This window comes from Entelurus aequoreus, linkage group LG05 (genome assembly GCF_033978785.1).
Source record: "Entelurus aequoreus isolate RoL-2023_Sb linkage group LG05, RoL_Eaeq_v1.1, whole genome shotgun sequence".
NCBI lineage: Eukaryota > Metazoa > Chordata > Actinopteri > Syngnathiformes > Syngnathidae > Entelurus > Entelurus aequoreus.
The window spans coordinates 70,944,429-70,961,603 of NC_084735.1; the positions used below are offsets into that span (position 1 = coordinate 70,944,429).

Consider the following 17,175-nt stretch of genomic DNA (forward strand, 5'->3'; position numbering starts at 1 on the left):
CCGGTCGGTAGTTTACCATGAGGTCAGGATCGAGGTTAGGTCTTTTGAGCAGAGGATGAATAACCGCGTTTTTGAATGCTAGGGGAACAGTGACACGACAGGTCGGAACGACAATAATCCAGCACAGGCCCGGCCCTAACCAATCTGGCGCCCTAGGCAAGATTTTAGGTGGCGCCCCCCCACATCGGCAGTGAAGTGTATATACTCACAAGAAACCGAATAGCTTTGTCTTTGACCTTTTTTTTTACTTAAAGAAAGCAAATTAACAATCAGAATAGTTAACAAGATAAAAAAAAATATGGATAAATAAATGAATACAAAAAATAAAAAATGAATATATGAAATACAATATTTTTTACATACATAAACACAAAATAAAACGTGTCAACGAGTTGCATAAAATATATTAAAAATACAAAATAAATAAGGCACTGCACAAAACAAGATATCAAACCAGTATGACTTTAACAACTATATTACAAAAAAAGGGGATCCTACACAGTTCTCTATTTGTGCTTTTTAATATTGCATTAACTAGAATGACTTACAAATTACTGTACACCAGGGAGTACTATAGTGGATTGTCCGAAGCTTAAGCAGGCAACAAAAGTAGTTTAGTACAACAAATTTATTTACCCATTATCAGAAGTGCAGGTTGAATTGAGTTGGCCGTGCAGACAGACCACATGTACTCCGGAGCAAACAAGACACACACAAGCCAAAATCACTGACTAGTCCCGGTCTTCTGCCATTTTTTATATGTCTCTTGTGCGTCACTGTTTTTTATCTTGTGCGTCATGATTGTTTTGTTTTGGTTTGTCTGTTCCAAAACAACCTCGTATCTCTTAGTCATATTTGGAAAATCTAAACATTCTGTAGACAGGTTGGCATAACTCCATATTCACCTTTGTCCCACAACTGGTCCATTCAATGGCACAAAATAGAAGAGAATTGAAAATGAGCAGACATTCTTAATAGACAAGAAATATAGGTCAAAAGGTCAGAAATTCTACGACATACCCTCCTTCCAGGGTCCTAAGACCCTGGACCAAAACAATTTCTGATGTAGACCACTAACTTAAATCTCTGCCACAGATAGAGGCAAAAACCTCAATGTTTTTATATGAGGCAAAAATTCTGTCTATGACCCTCCTACAGAGTGATCCCTGTTACCAGCCTGCAGTAAAACCATCTCACAGAACACAATTAGTGGCCTACCCTTTGATTTAGTAAAGGAATAACAAATACTTTGATCATGAACATCATTGAACATAAATAGATGAATGTATATAGACTTATGACTGTAAGACATTTGCAAAAATATTTTTTCCGGCATTTGCAATGAATGTAGTTACCAATATTGTTAATTACCAATTCATTTTGAACACACAACTGAATTTCGTATGAGTCCATGTTCGATTAGTGCTCGTATAGATGGCTCGGTGGTGCCTCAGGCTGGTGGCCTGCCGACACCTCGTTGGGCTTTTGGCTGCCCTGGTGAAGAAAGAGATCCACTCAACCAGTCTGTCTCTGTCTCTTCTTGGGGTGTGGTTCAGTCCATTGGGCAGACTGTGCAATGGCATGTGCGCGCTGGCCGCTTTGGGGAAAACTCAGGTAGAGTTGGAGCTGTGGGGGCTTTGGGGAAGGCTGGGGCAGAGTATGGGGCGTGGGGCTTTGGTCCAGGCCCTCGGCTTGCTTCGGCACTCCCGACACTTCTTTCCACAGCTGCTGGAGTCCCGACGGACACATTGGCTGGCAACCTTAGTCGTTCTCGTCATCGCTGGCAAGGTGTTGTCTCTCCTCTCGGTTCCTTCCAGTCAAGTATCGGGTGTTGGTCCTGGATTGGCTTTGACCGTGCCCCTCTCATCGAGTGCAAGGGAATCTGGAGTGGCTGCTTTCATCCTCAAATCTGCACAGAGGAACTGGCACACAAATTCTACATTTTGCAAACATACCATTTGGGTCTCATGGTCTTTCCGCCTTCCTAGGAAGCTGCTGGTCCTGGGACTGAGGATGATAGCCTGTTTTCTTAAAATAGGTGCCGTTGTTTGACCTAATCTTTTTAGGGGAAAACATGTCGGGATATTAGATCATTCACAAAACATTTAATTACTGAATTGGCACCCTCCTTTGAGGTTGGGGTTGCTTTCGCCAACCACTGCAATTGTCTACCTAAATCATTACGTTCCCTTATTCTTGTACCGGATTGATCATATCGATTAAATAAAACCTCAACACGCTCAAAGTTGACCCAATCCAAACTCACCTCCCCCTTCTGTCCCTGAAACAGGGACAGTGTTAGTCGTAGTAATAGTAATAGTAATAGTAATTTCAGAAACATCCAAGAAAAAGAAAAGGCAGCTGATAGTCAAGTGCAGCAAGAACAGAGGCGGAGGACAGGTCATGTTTGAGGTCAATGTTCGCTTTTGCAATAGTACTTTGATATTTTACAACACCTAGGGAATTATTGTGGCCTCAATAATTCACTAAGTGTATTTCTTAATAGACAAGAAATATAGGTCAAAAGGTCAGAAATTCTACGACAGTACTGTAATTACCTAAAGTTACATTATTATTTTCCATAACAATTTAGCCCCCTCCACAATATTAACCCGACGTTAAAACAGAACTAGCTATTTATTGATTAGCAATTGCCGAATCATGTAACATTAGCTTAATGCTAAAAAGCCAGGTTACTATCACATTCTGTAACAGACAAATAATTTCTTGTAGGCTAACGTTACTCGTATACCTGCTACCTCTGTCTTTTTCTCGTTTCTCCTCTTCTTTTCTCTTTTTTCTTCCCTGGGCACCTGACAGTTTTGGCCGTTTTGACATCTTGTGTTGATTTTTTAATGTGGTGACGTCCAAAAAGAGTCATGATACGGGAAGGGAGGGGGCGCACCGTGCCGGGGGAGGGGGGGGGGCGTAATGTTGTAACAAATAATATTTCTATTAAATAGGCTTTACTTTGCATTTTAATTAACGTGGGATTATTTTATGTATTTAGAAATAATAGTACCAACTTTTTTTTTTCTTTTTTTTTTTCCTCCTCCAACATTTGTGGCACTGGCGTGGCGCCCCCTGATGGACAGCGCCCTTAGCATTTGCCTATACGGCCTATGCCACGGGCCGGCCCTGATCCAGCACTGACTGGAGGGGAAGACAGGTTTAAATAGCAGCTGGCTGATTGACACCAGGTGTGGCCAGGTGCCAATCAGCCACAGCTGAGGGGACAGCGCTCAGAAAGACAAACAGGAAACTGAACCAAAATAAGAGTGCTGACAGGAAATAAAACAAACACAGAGGAAAAACTAAAACTTAACCAAACTGTCAGGGACAAGCCTGGGATATTCGCCGTTATCCGACTGGAGCGCGGGAGAGTTCCCACTGAAGTCGCATCCTAACACTATCTCATTGATTTGTAATATAAAACTCAAAATATTGATGTCTATTATATTGCTGACAGAAAACTACCACAGCTTTGCAGTGTAGGTGTGCTACCTAAACTTAATTGATGTAGTTTAAGAGCCTTGGTGTTATTTTAGAGTAGTGTTTTGGGGGTTCTAAAGACTGGATGCACTGACAGACTCATCGTCAAAAAGTTCTATGTGTGTTTTTTATCTTCACTTTTATCGTTTTCACCGTAAATGTCAGGTTATTGTGATAGTCCATATCAACCATCCCTACTGGCCAGGTGTGGCCTGTGGGCCTAGAATTTCACACCTGTGGTCTAAATGCCTTAAATTACCATTAAAGTAATAACAGGAGACTAACAATATTGCTTTTCAACCATTTCAATTTCTTCAGTATTTGCTGTGTAATTCTAATACAGTAACAACAAGTTGGAAGCAAAAAAATATCCATCCATTTTCTACCGCTTGTCCCGTTCAAGGGTCACAGGGGGTGCTGGAGCCTATCTCAGCTGCATTCGGGCGGAAGGCATTCTTACACTATCACTTTCAATCATGTACATGTATTCATCCATCCATCCATCCATTTTCTACCGCTTGTCCCTTTCGGGGGTCACGGGGGTGCTGGAGCCTATCTGAGCTGCATTCGGGCGGAAGGCGGGGTACACCCTGGACAAGTCGCCATCTCATCGCAGGGCCAACACAGATAGACAGACAACATTCACACACTAGGGCCACTTTAGTGTTGCCAATCAACCTATCCCCAGGTGCATGTCTTTGGAGGTGGGAGGAAGCCGGAGTACCCGGAGGGAACCCACGCAGTCACGGGGAGAACATGCAAACTCCACACAGAAAGATCCCGAGCCCGGGATTGAACTCGTGACTACTCAGGACCTTAGTGTTGTGTAATTTTTATACAGTGGCAAAAATGTTGTGAGTGAAAAGATCTTGCAAGTGCAAAAATGTGCGCAGAAAGCTCCTAGGGGCTTAATAAAGCCCCCCTGTTCTTCAAACCTCGGGATGCCCCTGGTTACTTACTGTAAAATAACATCTGAAATTACTTGCAGGTGATCAAAGCCTTTTTGATCAAGTGCTCCCTCTAGTGGTTGTGTCTCTAAACAACAGCAGAGTGTTTATGTGTGAAGTTCAAATAGTCTATTTGGTTTGTGCTGCGTCCTTTAAAGATTTATTAAATATTATTGTATAGATAACACACGCATTGGACTATTTTGGATTAATTTGAGATTATTTTGGCGTAGTTTGAGGAACCATGGGGTCAGGTTCATGATGGCGTCACTTCCGGAAATGTGGAAGTCATTATCTCGAAAACGAAAACAGCCCAATCAATATTTTTTTGCTGCATAAACGTATGAGACTATTTTGACTTAATTTGGAGAACAGTGGGGGGGCTGGTTGACCTTTGATTGACATATAAACAGTTTTGTGTGTAGCGTTACTAGATACATACTGTATATAGATCTACCGTATCTACCGCTAGTTGTGAAACACTGCCCTCTTCGGGCCAAAACAGGCGTTGCAGTAATAACAACATTATGTGTCTCGAGTAAAAAAATATTATTTTTTAATGTACCTAAATATTATATTATATTTATTACGTATACGTCACTATAACTCAAAACATGTTTATATACAGTAATAAAGTACTCATTAAGGCACCATTTTTCATAATATTTTCTTGAAAATGTGCTGGTATCCCAAAATTAAGTGATATGTATTGACTAACTGAAATGACTTAAATTGTTTATAATAAATAGATTACAAATATTTCATTTTTCATTAAATAGTATCTAATAAATGGATATGATATGGACATATGATAAATAAGTGCATTTCCAATTCTGTGGAAGTACTGAATAAGAGATATATTTTTTCAGTTATTTTTTTTTTAACTTTAAAAATTAAGAAAATAATGTTATTTTTTGAATTCCTGTTGATTTGATTTATTTATTAATTAAGTAAATAAATAAGATATGTGATATGCCAAACAGCAAAATTTTTGTTTCATCTAACATCACATGGACAAAGATAAGACCTTCTGGATGAAAGTTCTGTGGTCAAATTTAGCTGTTTGGCGACAATACCCAGCATAATGTTTGGAGGAGAAAAGGTGAGGCCTTGAATACTAGGAACACCACACCTACCGTCAAGCATGGTGGTCGTAGTATTCTGCTCTGGGCCTGTTTTTCTGCCAATGGAACTGGTGCTTTACAGAGAGTATATGGGACAATGAAAAAAGAGGATTACCTCCAAATTCTTCAGGACAACCTAAAATCATCAGCCCGGAGGTTGGGTCTTGGGCGCAGTTGGGTGTTCCAACAGGACAATGACCCCAAACACATGTCAAAAGTAGTAGAGGAATGGATAAATCAGGCTAGAATTAAGGTTTTAGAATGGCCTTCCCAAAGTCCTGACCAGGACGTGTGGACAATGCTGAAGAAACAAGTCCATGTCCGAAAATCAACACATTTAGCTGAACTGCACCAATTTTATCAAGAGGAGTGGTCAAAAATGCAACCAGAAGCTTGTGGATGGCTACCAAAAGTGCCTTATTGCAGTGAAACTTGCCAAGGGACATGTAACCAAATATTAACATTGCTGTATGTATACTTTTGACCCAGCAGATTCGGTCACATTTTCAGTAGACCCATAATAATTTCATAAAAGAAACAACCATCATGAATATTTTTTGTGACCAACAAGTATGTGCTCCAATCACTCTATCACAAAAATATAAGAGTTGTACAAATGATTGGAAACTCAAGACAGCCATGACATTATGTTCTTTACAAGTGTATGTAAACTTTTGACCACGACTGTATATAATAATAATAATTATATAAATATATATATAATTTAAAAAATAACAAATAAATCATGTGTATAGAGAGTACAGTTTATTTTAGGCAAGGCAAGGCAAGGCAACTTTATTTGTATAGCGCTTTTCATGCACAAGGCAGACTCAAAGTGCTTCACAGACAACAAAGTGAAATGAAAGAAAATAAAAGCAAAATTAAAATGCAGACAATAAAAATAAAAACAGTGCAGACGTTAAAAGTTAAAAGATTTAGCTGAAAGCTAAGGTGAACATAAAAGTCTTCAGTCTAGTTTTAAAAGTAGTCAGAGTTGGGGAGAGTCTGACATCTTCAGGAAGTTTATTCCAGCTATTTGTTGCATAGTGACTGAATGATGCGCTCCCTTGATTTGAGTTTACTCTTGGAACCGCTAACAGATTGCTCTCAGATAATCTTAGTGATCTAGAGGGCTTATATGGTGGGAGCATATCAGTGATATACTTGGGCCCTAGACCATGTAGTGATTTATATGTGAGCAGGAGGATTTTGAAATCAATTCTCTGATGTACAGGGAGCCAACGTAAGGATTTAAGAATTGGTGTAATGTGCTCACATTTTTTGGTCTTTGTTAGAACTAAAAAAGTGACACAACCCTAATTTCGTAGCAGTACAAAAAATCTCATTATTTGTTCAAAAGAATGATGGATGAATATAAATAAATGTTATTTATTTTGGTAGTAAAGCAGAACAACTAAAGCCAGATTTAGTTCTTTAATAACATCAAATGTCCAGCAGGTGTCACTGTAGTTCTTGTAAAGACATACAGTAGATATGCTTTAGAAGTGTCTTAAGAGAAAATAGCATGTATTGCCTAAACTAATAGAATTAAAGAAGATCCAAGGAACTTTGTCAGAGCAGCACACGTTAGATGGCACGAAATTTAGTACCTAAAGTCCCTGATTTCGCCCAATGAGAACCACAAGAACGATAATGTGTAAGTACATAATTTTAATAGAGTAGGTTATAAATACCATAAGATATATTGTGAACATTTGACTTGAATATTGTACTGTATCTCTAAATGTAGTAATTTTTTGTTAAAAAAATAAATCTCTAAATTTCCAAAATAAGCAATGTTTTTATTTAAAAACCCAGACCTCCAAATGTTTTGGTATAAAATGTATTTTAAAAAATGGGTTTGAATACATGCCTCCAGATATAGTTATTTTTAATTATAAAAATATATATGTTCATTTTTTTATTCTGAAAACATGTACAGTATATCCAAATGTAGTTGTAATATCCCCCCAAAAATAGTAATTACTAAATCAGAAAATATATATTTTCTAAATATATAATATAATTTTTATTTGAAACAATACTTACCTATAAATGAAGTATTTTTATTTCTAAAAATATGTTCCGTTTTTGATCTAAAAAAAAAAAAAACATGTTCAAATTTAGTATTTTTGAACTGTACAACAATACTTACCTCCAAATTCAGTCATTTTTCAATCTAAAAACATTTGTTTAAATGCTTTTGTAATGTTCTTTTTTTAAATTCAAAAACTGTGTATTTACTTGCTTATTTGTATCTCTTAACAGGGTTATTGTATTTTACTACTTATTACTCTTATACCAATTTACTTTTTTTTTCTCACATTTATTTTTAAGATACCTTTTTTCTTTATTTCTACCCACATAGTTTAATCTATCTATCCATTTTCTACCGCTTATTCCCTTCGGGGTCGCGGGGGGCGCTGGAGCCTAACTCAGCTACAATCGGGCGGAAGGCGGGGTACACCCTGGACAAGTCGCCACCTCATCGCAGGGCCAACACAGATAGACAGACAACATTCACACACTTTACAAATTCTTCTCTATCACAAAATGTTTTTATTTTCCATCCATTAATTTTTTAATGCTTGTCCCTTATTTAAAAAAAATTTTTACACCAAATGTTTTGAGTTTTTTTTAATCAAAAAACATTTGCTCCCAATGAATAAATAAACCCGGTAAACAAGCATCCATATTTATTTTTTTATCCATCCATCTTATCCAAGGTCGGGTCGCGGGGGCAGCAGCCTAAGCAGAGAAGCCCAGACTTCCCTTTCCCCAGCCACTTGGTCCAGCTCTTGCATGGGGGTCCCGAGGCATTCCCAGGCCAGCTGGGAGACATAGTCCCCCCAACATGTCCTGGGTCTTCCCCGTGGTCTCCTACCAGTCAGACGTGCCCTAAACACCTCCCCAGGGAGGCGTTCAGAGGCATCATGCCAAGATGCCCGAACCACCTCATCTGGCTCCCCTCGATGTGGAAGAAAAGCGGCTTTACTCTGAGCTCCTCCCAAATGACATTTATTTACATTATCATCCTGTTGATCTATTTTAGTTTTGCTGTTTTTAGGTAGTGGGAAGTTTTTCCTGCAATAAAAAAGTGTTTTTACCGTGCAGCTTCCATGTTGAACCTTGTCTGTTAGAGGACACGCTCTAAATGTAACATCCTTGACAAATACTAAATGAGTATATTGTCTCACACAATTGATGTCATATTTCATTCTTGGCCTTTTGGAGAGTTCTTATGGCATGACTGGCTAACATTACAGTCCCATCCTTGTTGTTGCCATGGTGATTGCAAAATGAACTCTGTTGCTTGGAATTGACTTTCGGCGTTATGTCTCCTCCTCCGTGTGTCTTTCTATCATTTTGGGGTTGCTGCTGAAAGAAGCAGTACAGCCGCTCTCCTCCTTTCAGAAGCAGCAGTTGCAGACGCAAGCAACACCAAGGATTATCTTCTATTTCTATTAGTCACGCACACTCATAAGCCGTGTATCACTTGGAAGATTTGTGTCAGCAAGCACACACACACACACACACGTACACACCCTGAGAGTGCACCCTTCTCATTATTGGGGGATTGAGAGCTTTTTAAGCCACGGCGCAGAGTGCAATATTGTCAAAGATGTCATTAAACGTAACAAAAACGCTCTTTTGGCAGCTAGAATTTCAACTTGGAATATTCTGTTGTACAATTACAATTAAATCCTCGTAAACAACATTATACCCATTAAAAAGACTGTTTTGTTGTTACATTATCACCTAGTGAAAGGTAAATGAAATCTCAGTGAGTGTGTGCCACACTCAGTGTCTGTATTGACACTATTGATACTGTGTTGGTTTCATGTAATCATATTTAACCTGCAAATAAAATAGATAATTAGCAATGAGGGTTTTTTTGTGTTTATTTTATTTTTTTGCAAAATCAATAGCTACAGAAATGAATATGAAGCACGCAACTCTGGTCAAAAAGCCAAATAGTAAGCAGGAAAATAAGAACATGTACCTTATTTGGTGCTATAAGATCAAAATCATTCCCCCACTTTTGCTTTTTCTTAGTTCCAGTGAGATGGATAATTCATTTTTATAAAATGACCCTTTCTATGTCTTAATATTAGGAATCAGTAAAGTATATTTACTTAAGTAAAATTATGTTTTCTCGTAATGATACATTACCTTATTTTATCATATAGTATAAAAAAAAACTAATTCCCTTGTTATAAGACTTTATTCTTCTGTTTCTTTTCATATACAGTTACTTACTTTAGATTAAAATTAGGATCCTTTCTCCTAAATTATATTTGTTGTTGTATCCCCTCCAATTGAACAAAAAAAATCCTTTGTTGTTGTAGAAGTTCCTATATGTTATTTTAATGACATTTCCTAAATTATCTGTAACATTTCTTATATGTTTTAGTGAAAGTTCTTGTTTATTTGTAAAAGTTCCTTTTTATTCTTTTGTAAAGTTCTTATCGTATCCTATCCTTTTCTAAAGGTATTTAATTTTAAAAAGTTCTTATATTTTTGTAAAAACAAATACTATATTTTTGTGTAAAAATTACCATGTTTGTCATGTTTTTTGTAAAAAAGAAAATAAACAAAAAAAAACTATATTTTTGTCTAAAAATATATATTTTTTTTGGTAAAAAAGTATATATTTTTGGGAAAAATTCCTATATTTTTTGTTAAAGTTGCTTTATTTTGTAATAGCCCCTTCATTTATTGTAGCAAGTTATGTAAAGTTTAGTACAAGTTCCTATGTTGTTTGTAAAATGATCCAGTAATTGAGTCCGTCTTCCTTCTAACCATGCGTCGTGTTAGAACCCTGGCATGTAAGTAATGAGGTCAGTAGCATCCTCGTGGTTACCATGGTAATGTTGCATCACCAATGACGGTGGACTATTAAGTCATGACTTACATATCCTTTTTCAAGTACCACCCCTTGCTGTTTAAGTAACAGTTTTTTTCTGTTTGGAGGTCAGTCTTTGTTGTCTTAGCCAAAAAAAATAAAAATAAATACATTTAAAAATGATGACGTCATGTGACCCTGCCAGGATTATCTCATGGCCCACTTTCATGGTGACAATTACAGAACACTGAGTTCAAAATAACACGAGATGTGTTGACTTCACAATATGTCAATATACATTTTGGAAATTTTTTGTCAAATTTTTTTCTTTTATGACAAATTAATTCTTAAAAAAAATAGAATACGTTGTATTTTGGTACAATAACAGACTTCTTGTGTTTTCATTTTTTATTTGAACAAAGAGAAGAGGTGGAGGGTTGCACAGGTGTTCATAATTACAGTGTCGCTACATTACTGTATGGACAGACAACATCACAACGGCTGATAGAAAGCACTCTTGACGCTGCGGTCAAACAAAGCCGGCACATAAACGTATGAAACACAGGAAAAAGTTGCAATTCTTTTTGCTCGCTCAGAAAAGTTATACGGTAAGTATATTTAGAATTGACAAATAAACAATCGACAATATTGCGACGGGGGAGAAAAAAAGCAAGCACATTTCTTTGTAGATGTGGAAACACGAGAAAAAGCACACTTTTAGGCAATGTTTTAGTTAAGGGGATCATGCCTGCAGTTGCACACTTTGGACAGCAGAGGCAGTAAAGGACATGGCTCGTCATCAATGTGTATATATGAAGTTCAGCGTATATAATACTGTACATACAAATAGTGTGGAGTTTACAGTACAGGAGGAGTTGAGTGATTGACACACGTACAAAACATCCACACGCTACTGTAAAAAAAAAGTCATTGACAGTCAATAAATTATAATAATTTAACTGCATGGAGTAAATGTGTGTGTGTGTAAGTAAGTTTTAACAACAATGACAAAATCATTGCAAGAGTCAATGGTTTAATGTCTGCATGCACTCTAAAGGCCCTAATGGCACTCTATCTGCGCGCGTGTGTGTGTGTGTGTGTGTGTGTGTGTGTGTGTGCGTTCAGTGACCCTCACCGCTCGGGGGTTTGGTGTCATGCGGCTGCCCCCCAGCCCCGCCAGGCAGCCAGGGTGAGACAGAGTGCGAGGTGGTCTGCTTGGCCATGCTGTAATGGCTGATCACCGTGTAGAAGCGCCCCCTGGAGTTGGCGTCCTGCGCGGCGTAGTACGCCTCCAGCGAGGCGGGGATGCAACGCTTGTGCTGACAAACAAACAATGAAACATGAGCCTGGAAATATTGGCAACTTCTAGTAAAACTGTCATTTTACTAGAAGCACCTGCACAACCATTTTTTTTCTTTTCTTGTAAGCATAATTATTTTTCTTATATTATCACATCTTTATTACAAAGAAAATATATTTGCCTCATAATGTTAACATTTACTAAAATGTTGACTTTGTTAGAGTTGAATTATTTATACACGTTTGCCTGTGAACTTGTAAAAACCTTTTAAATTTGATACAATGTATTATTATACAATTTTTGAATGAATTCTAATAACATACCATTTTATTCTGTTAAAAAATGTAATTCATTCTCATACAATGAAGTTTTTTTATTTTTTTTATTTTGAAAAATATCATATACTAGCAAAATTGTGACAATTCTCATAAGATTTAGATGTTTTTATCTTGTAATATGAATTTAGTTGTGTAAAATTCTGAAGATTATTTTTTTCTTGTATTATTTTCAAAATGCAGACTAAATTCTTTAAAAAATTGCTTTTTAAATTATGTTTTTTGTCTGAAAATATTGACTTAATTCTTATTAAAACAGTTTTTTTTCCTAATATTAAATTTGTATTAAAACATATTTTTTTAATACTACTTGTGACTTTAAAAAATCCCATTAGTAATAGTAGGGTTTCCACAGGCAAAGTGACAGTAGCATTACATGAGTTTCTATAGCACCAACACATCAGTGATCTAATAGGATTTGAGAGGGAATGAGCACCACAAAGCGTGTATTACTATACAGCAGACAAATACAATTATACCGTGATTTTTTTACATGCATCTTATTGATGTTGCATAGTACTTATTTGTCGTAACACAAGTAGTGATCATGATAGCTGTATAAAGTGTCCCTGCAGAGCTCCAAAATAGGTTTAGTACAAGTTAACTTAACTTCAGTGCACAGGAGAATGCTAATAGTTTCACCGAGTTATATTAGGAAAGACCTTAAGCCTGACGTACTGTGCAAAGACACAAAGTATTGTCTACCTTATAGAGGAATCCATCTGGGCAGGCGTGGTCGTAGGTGAAGGCTTTGTAAACCACCAGGAACACAATACAGGCGAGGAAGGCCAAGGCCAGGATGATCAAGATGGTCACCTGCAGGTCGAGCAAACGGATTTAGTTGAGACAGTGCATGATATGTTGCTGGATGAACTCGGGAAGAACATAGACGACAAAGGACCTGCAATTTACAAATGTTGTGGAAGAATGGCGGGATTATAATAGCTGTAGTATGATGTTGCTGTGACTGGAAGTGGTTTCTTTAGCCGTGTTGGGTTAGTTACTGAAAACCAGTAACTAGTTACAGTTACTAGTTACTTTATTTCAAAAGTAACTTAGTTACTTACACCAAAAAGTAATGTGTTATTGTGAAAAGTAACTATTTAGTTACTTTTTTTTTTTTTTAGGGCTCCCATTAATGCCCTTTTAGCCTTCATTTCAGTACTGTCATTGCACTGGAGAATAATACAATCTGTTGATCAACTTGACATACATTTGCATCACTGAACTCTGCTAAGCAATGTGGTCTACATACAACACACAAAGACAAAGATATGTTTCAAAGGGCCAATTTATTTCAGGCCAGAACAAATTGACAAATAGTTGCAACATAATGGCACTTTAACTTTAACTTTAACTTTAAGTAGATAGGATCTTTGATCCAAGACACAACCTACATTTAACTAAAATGCTATTTTTTTTGTGCTCGACAAAAGAAAAGTATTGAGAATGTCTCCATGTTAAGAAACTCGACTTCTGGCTTCGCCATGATGTCTTGTTAGTTGTTATGAGAGTAGCGTATGTGTGTGTGTGTGTGTGTGTGTGTGTGTGTGTGTGTGTGTGTGTGTGTGTGTGTGTGTGTGTGTGTGTGTGTGTGGCCCTTTAAGATATGACGGCATGTGAGGTGAGTGACGTCAGTGAGTGAGTGGGCGAGAGAGGTGAGGGAACGGGGACAGTGAGTGTGTGCAGGTGATCTAACTTGGTGGATGGCTGCGTCCAATAAAGTTGCAACAAACCGCCGGCCTCGTCATTCACCCTCAGCTGTAAAGACCCACTTCCGAGTAAAGTGAAGGTTGTTAGCCCCGAAGTACATAGGCCCTGGAGGAACGTCTCCCCTGCGCTCCTCAACTACGGTCTGGGAGCCCCTCCCTGCCCCCACCCACAGAAAGCACGCCTTTTCTTTTCCTTGTGTCACAGAAGGACGACACCGCAGCGCTTCAATAAAACACACTCAGATCTTCTGTTTCTAGCCGATACTACATAATAAATAACGTAAAATAACGAAGTAACGCATCATGTAGTAACGGTAACTGAGTTACTGAATATAAAAAATAACGCGTTAGATTACTAGTTACCGCCGAAACTAACGGTTACAAAGTAACGCGTTAGTCCCAACACTGTTCTTTAGTCAGGACAGTGCATGATATGTTGCTGGCTGAACTGTGGAATATCACAACAGATGACACTGGATGTGGAATGTGCATAAATCCGTACACAAATATTGGTACTTTCTTTCTTTTCTTTCTTTTAGTTTATTTCGAACATGAACACATTTACATCATAATACATCACACAATTTCATATCATTTCATTTACATCATGCCCGAAAAGGAGTAGGAAGAAGCAAAGCTTATTTAATCCTACCCCTTTCCCACTTCAAAGCATTTACAATTATATAAAATCATTTACTGACCTTTTTATATAATAAAATAACATCTATGAATTAGTATATACAACAGTTTGTAATATGTAATTAATTAATTCAGTCATTATTAACATACTGAGATGAAGAATATTTTCAATAAGGTTGGAAGTTTTTCTCATAATTCTTCTTCTTTGTACTTTGTAAGCACTATTAATTTAAACAACCTCTTAAACTGGATCATGTCAGTACAATTTTTAACTTCTTTACTTAATCCATTCCATAATTTAATTCCACATACTGTTATGCTAAAAGTTTTAAGTATTGTACGTGCATATAAATGTTTTAAATTATTTTTTCCTCTAAGGTTATATTTCTCCTCTTTAGTTGAGAAGAAATGTTGTACATTCTTTGGTAGCAGGTTATAGATTGCTTTGTACATCATTTTAGCTGTTTGCAATTTTACCAAATCACCAAACTTTAATATTTTTGACTTAATAAATAAAGGGTTTGTATGTTCTCTATATCCAACATTATGTATTATTCTAGTAGTTGTGTTGTGATCTACATGCGAGGTAAATAAGATCCTTTAGTCAAGACAATGCATGATATGCTGCTGGCTGAACTAAGACACTGCACAATAGATGACACTGAATGTGGATTAGGCATGTACGTTTGTTTAAAAGTAATGGTATTTTGTTGTTGTACTTTGTTCATGCTGTAGTTGTGAGTTAAATAAGCTCCTTTAGTCAAGACAGTGCATGATAAGCTGCTGGCTGAACTAAGAAACTGCACAAAAAATGACCCTGGATGTGAAATATGCATACATTTGTTTAAAATTAATGCCCATCCCGCGACCCCGAGAGGGACAGGCGGTAGAAAATGGATAGATGGTATTTTGTTATAGTACTTTTATTATGATGTAACTGTGGCTAAATAACCTCAGATAGTCAAGACAATGCATGATATGCTGATGGCTGAACTAAGACACTGCACAAAAGATGACACTGGATGTGGAAAATGCATACATATCAAGACAATAGTATTTGTACTTGTACTGACGGACTCAATTACTGGAACATTTTACAAAAAATATAGGAACTTTTACAAACAATTACATAACTGGCTATAATAAACAAATAAGCTATTACAAATTAAAGCAACTTTAACAAAAAATAATAGGAATTTTTCCAAAAAATACATTATTTTTTACCAAACAAAATGTAATTTTTTGACAAAAATATATATATTTTTTTGTTTATTTTATTTTTTACAAAAAACATTTACAAACATGGTAATTTTTACACAAAAATATTGTTGTTGTTTTTTTTACAAAAATATAAGAAATTTTTAAAATTAAACAACTTAAAAAAAAAGAATAGGATATGATAAGAACTTTACATAAAATAAAAAGGAACTTTCACAAAAAATAAAAAAGGAACTTTTACAAAAAATAAAATGGATCTTTTACAAAAAACAAAAATGTTTACTAAAACATATAATACATGTTACAAATAATGTAGGACATGTTATACAATAAAATATAGGAACTTCTACAAAAACAAAGGATTCTTTAGTAAATTTTTTAAGAATAAAGTCAGTTGGGCGGGACAAAACTAAAATTATAATTTAGGAGACAAGATCCTAATTTTAATTTAAAGTAAATCACTGTATGAGAAAAATAAACAGAATAACAAAGTATTTTACCAGGGAATTAGTGTTTTCTTACATTCCCAATTTTTTTTTTTAGATCTTTAAGATGGAAACTGTAGCCGCCATTATATTAAAGATTAAAGATTAAAGTACCAATGATTGTCACACACACACTAGATGTGGTGAAATTTGTCCTCTGCATTTGACCCATCCCCTTGGGGAGCAGTGGGTAGCAGCGGCGCCGCGCCCGGGAATCATTTTGGTGATTTAACACCCAACTCCAACCCTTTGTTGCTGTGTGCAGTGATGTTTTCAAATTACCGGAAGTCTTGAACTATACAAATGGTTGGAATCTGCGCTTTGGCATGATACACTAGTTACTATGGTAATCTAATTAGTTACTATGGTAATCTAAGTCACAGCAGCTCAGATGAGGCATCAACCAGTGTGAGTGGGGAGTGTTTCCACCAGTGGCGTGCCGTCACTAGAGGCAGGGGAGGCACGGCCTCACCTGCCATCATGGAAAGAAAAAAAAAGTAAAAAGAAAAAAAAAAATATTAAATTGTTCTATGTATCCAGTGATTATACTAAAGTTATTTTCCATTTAACTTCACCAGTTTTAGATTATTTTTATTTTTATTTTCACATTTTCCGTTCAAATACTGAGAAGAGACGGTGCGGTGATCAGCAGCCAGTTGAGGCACGTCACTGCGTTGTGCCTCAACATGGATTGCGACTCGGCTAACTGCTGGCCTGCTGTGCAGTGAGACCGTATTGCTATATGAATTATATTATACATTTCCATAGTTTAGTTAGCTGAGGTATATAATGTACAGTGTATTTTGTCAACAACTGTATGTGTGTAACTTATTTTTAGTGCTGAGCGATCATAAATCTGCTGCGGAGACACACTGTGTGAGGCTCGTCTCATAACCCCGCCTCCTGGTGCCAAGCACCTCCGCCGCAGAATACACTGCCGACGGGAGCGCCGCGGCCACACCAACCAAAGCCCACACCCAAACCCTCCACGTGCAAGACCGAATCCACCCAAAAAAAAGTCACTTAACAAGAAGCCAAAAAGTGCAAAAACAACAATGCTCGCGCTGCAGGAGCCGC

The 17,175-nt window shown here is 36.9% G+C and overlaps 1 protein-coding gene across 2 annotated transcripts in view; it reads right to left on the reverse strand.

Annotated features, from left to right (window-relative positions):
- Window positions 1-322: 322 nt before the first annotated feature.
- The window catches only part of nsg2 (neuronal vesicle trafficking associated 2), a 73,180-nt gene continuing 56,327 nt past the window's right edge, over window positions 323-17,175 (reverse strand). Inside the window, exons 6-8 of one of the 2 annotated variants that reach the window (XM_062048784.1) lie at window positions 12,750-12,860; window positions 11,545-11,728; window positions 323-2,053 (exon numbers count right to left, since the gene is read on the reverse strand). In XM_062048784.1, coding sequence (XP_061904768.1) covers window positions 1,818-2,053; window positions 11,545-11,728; window positions 12,750-12,860 — 531 coding nt within the window. In that variant the 3' untranslated portion in view covers window positions 323-1,817. Of the gene's footprint in view, window positions 2,059-11,544; window positions 11,729-12,749; window positions 12,861-17,175 lie in introns of both variants that reach the window. The other variant, XM_062048785.1, reaches the window with a different exon arrangement.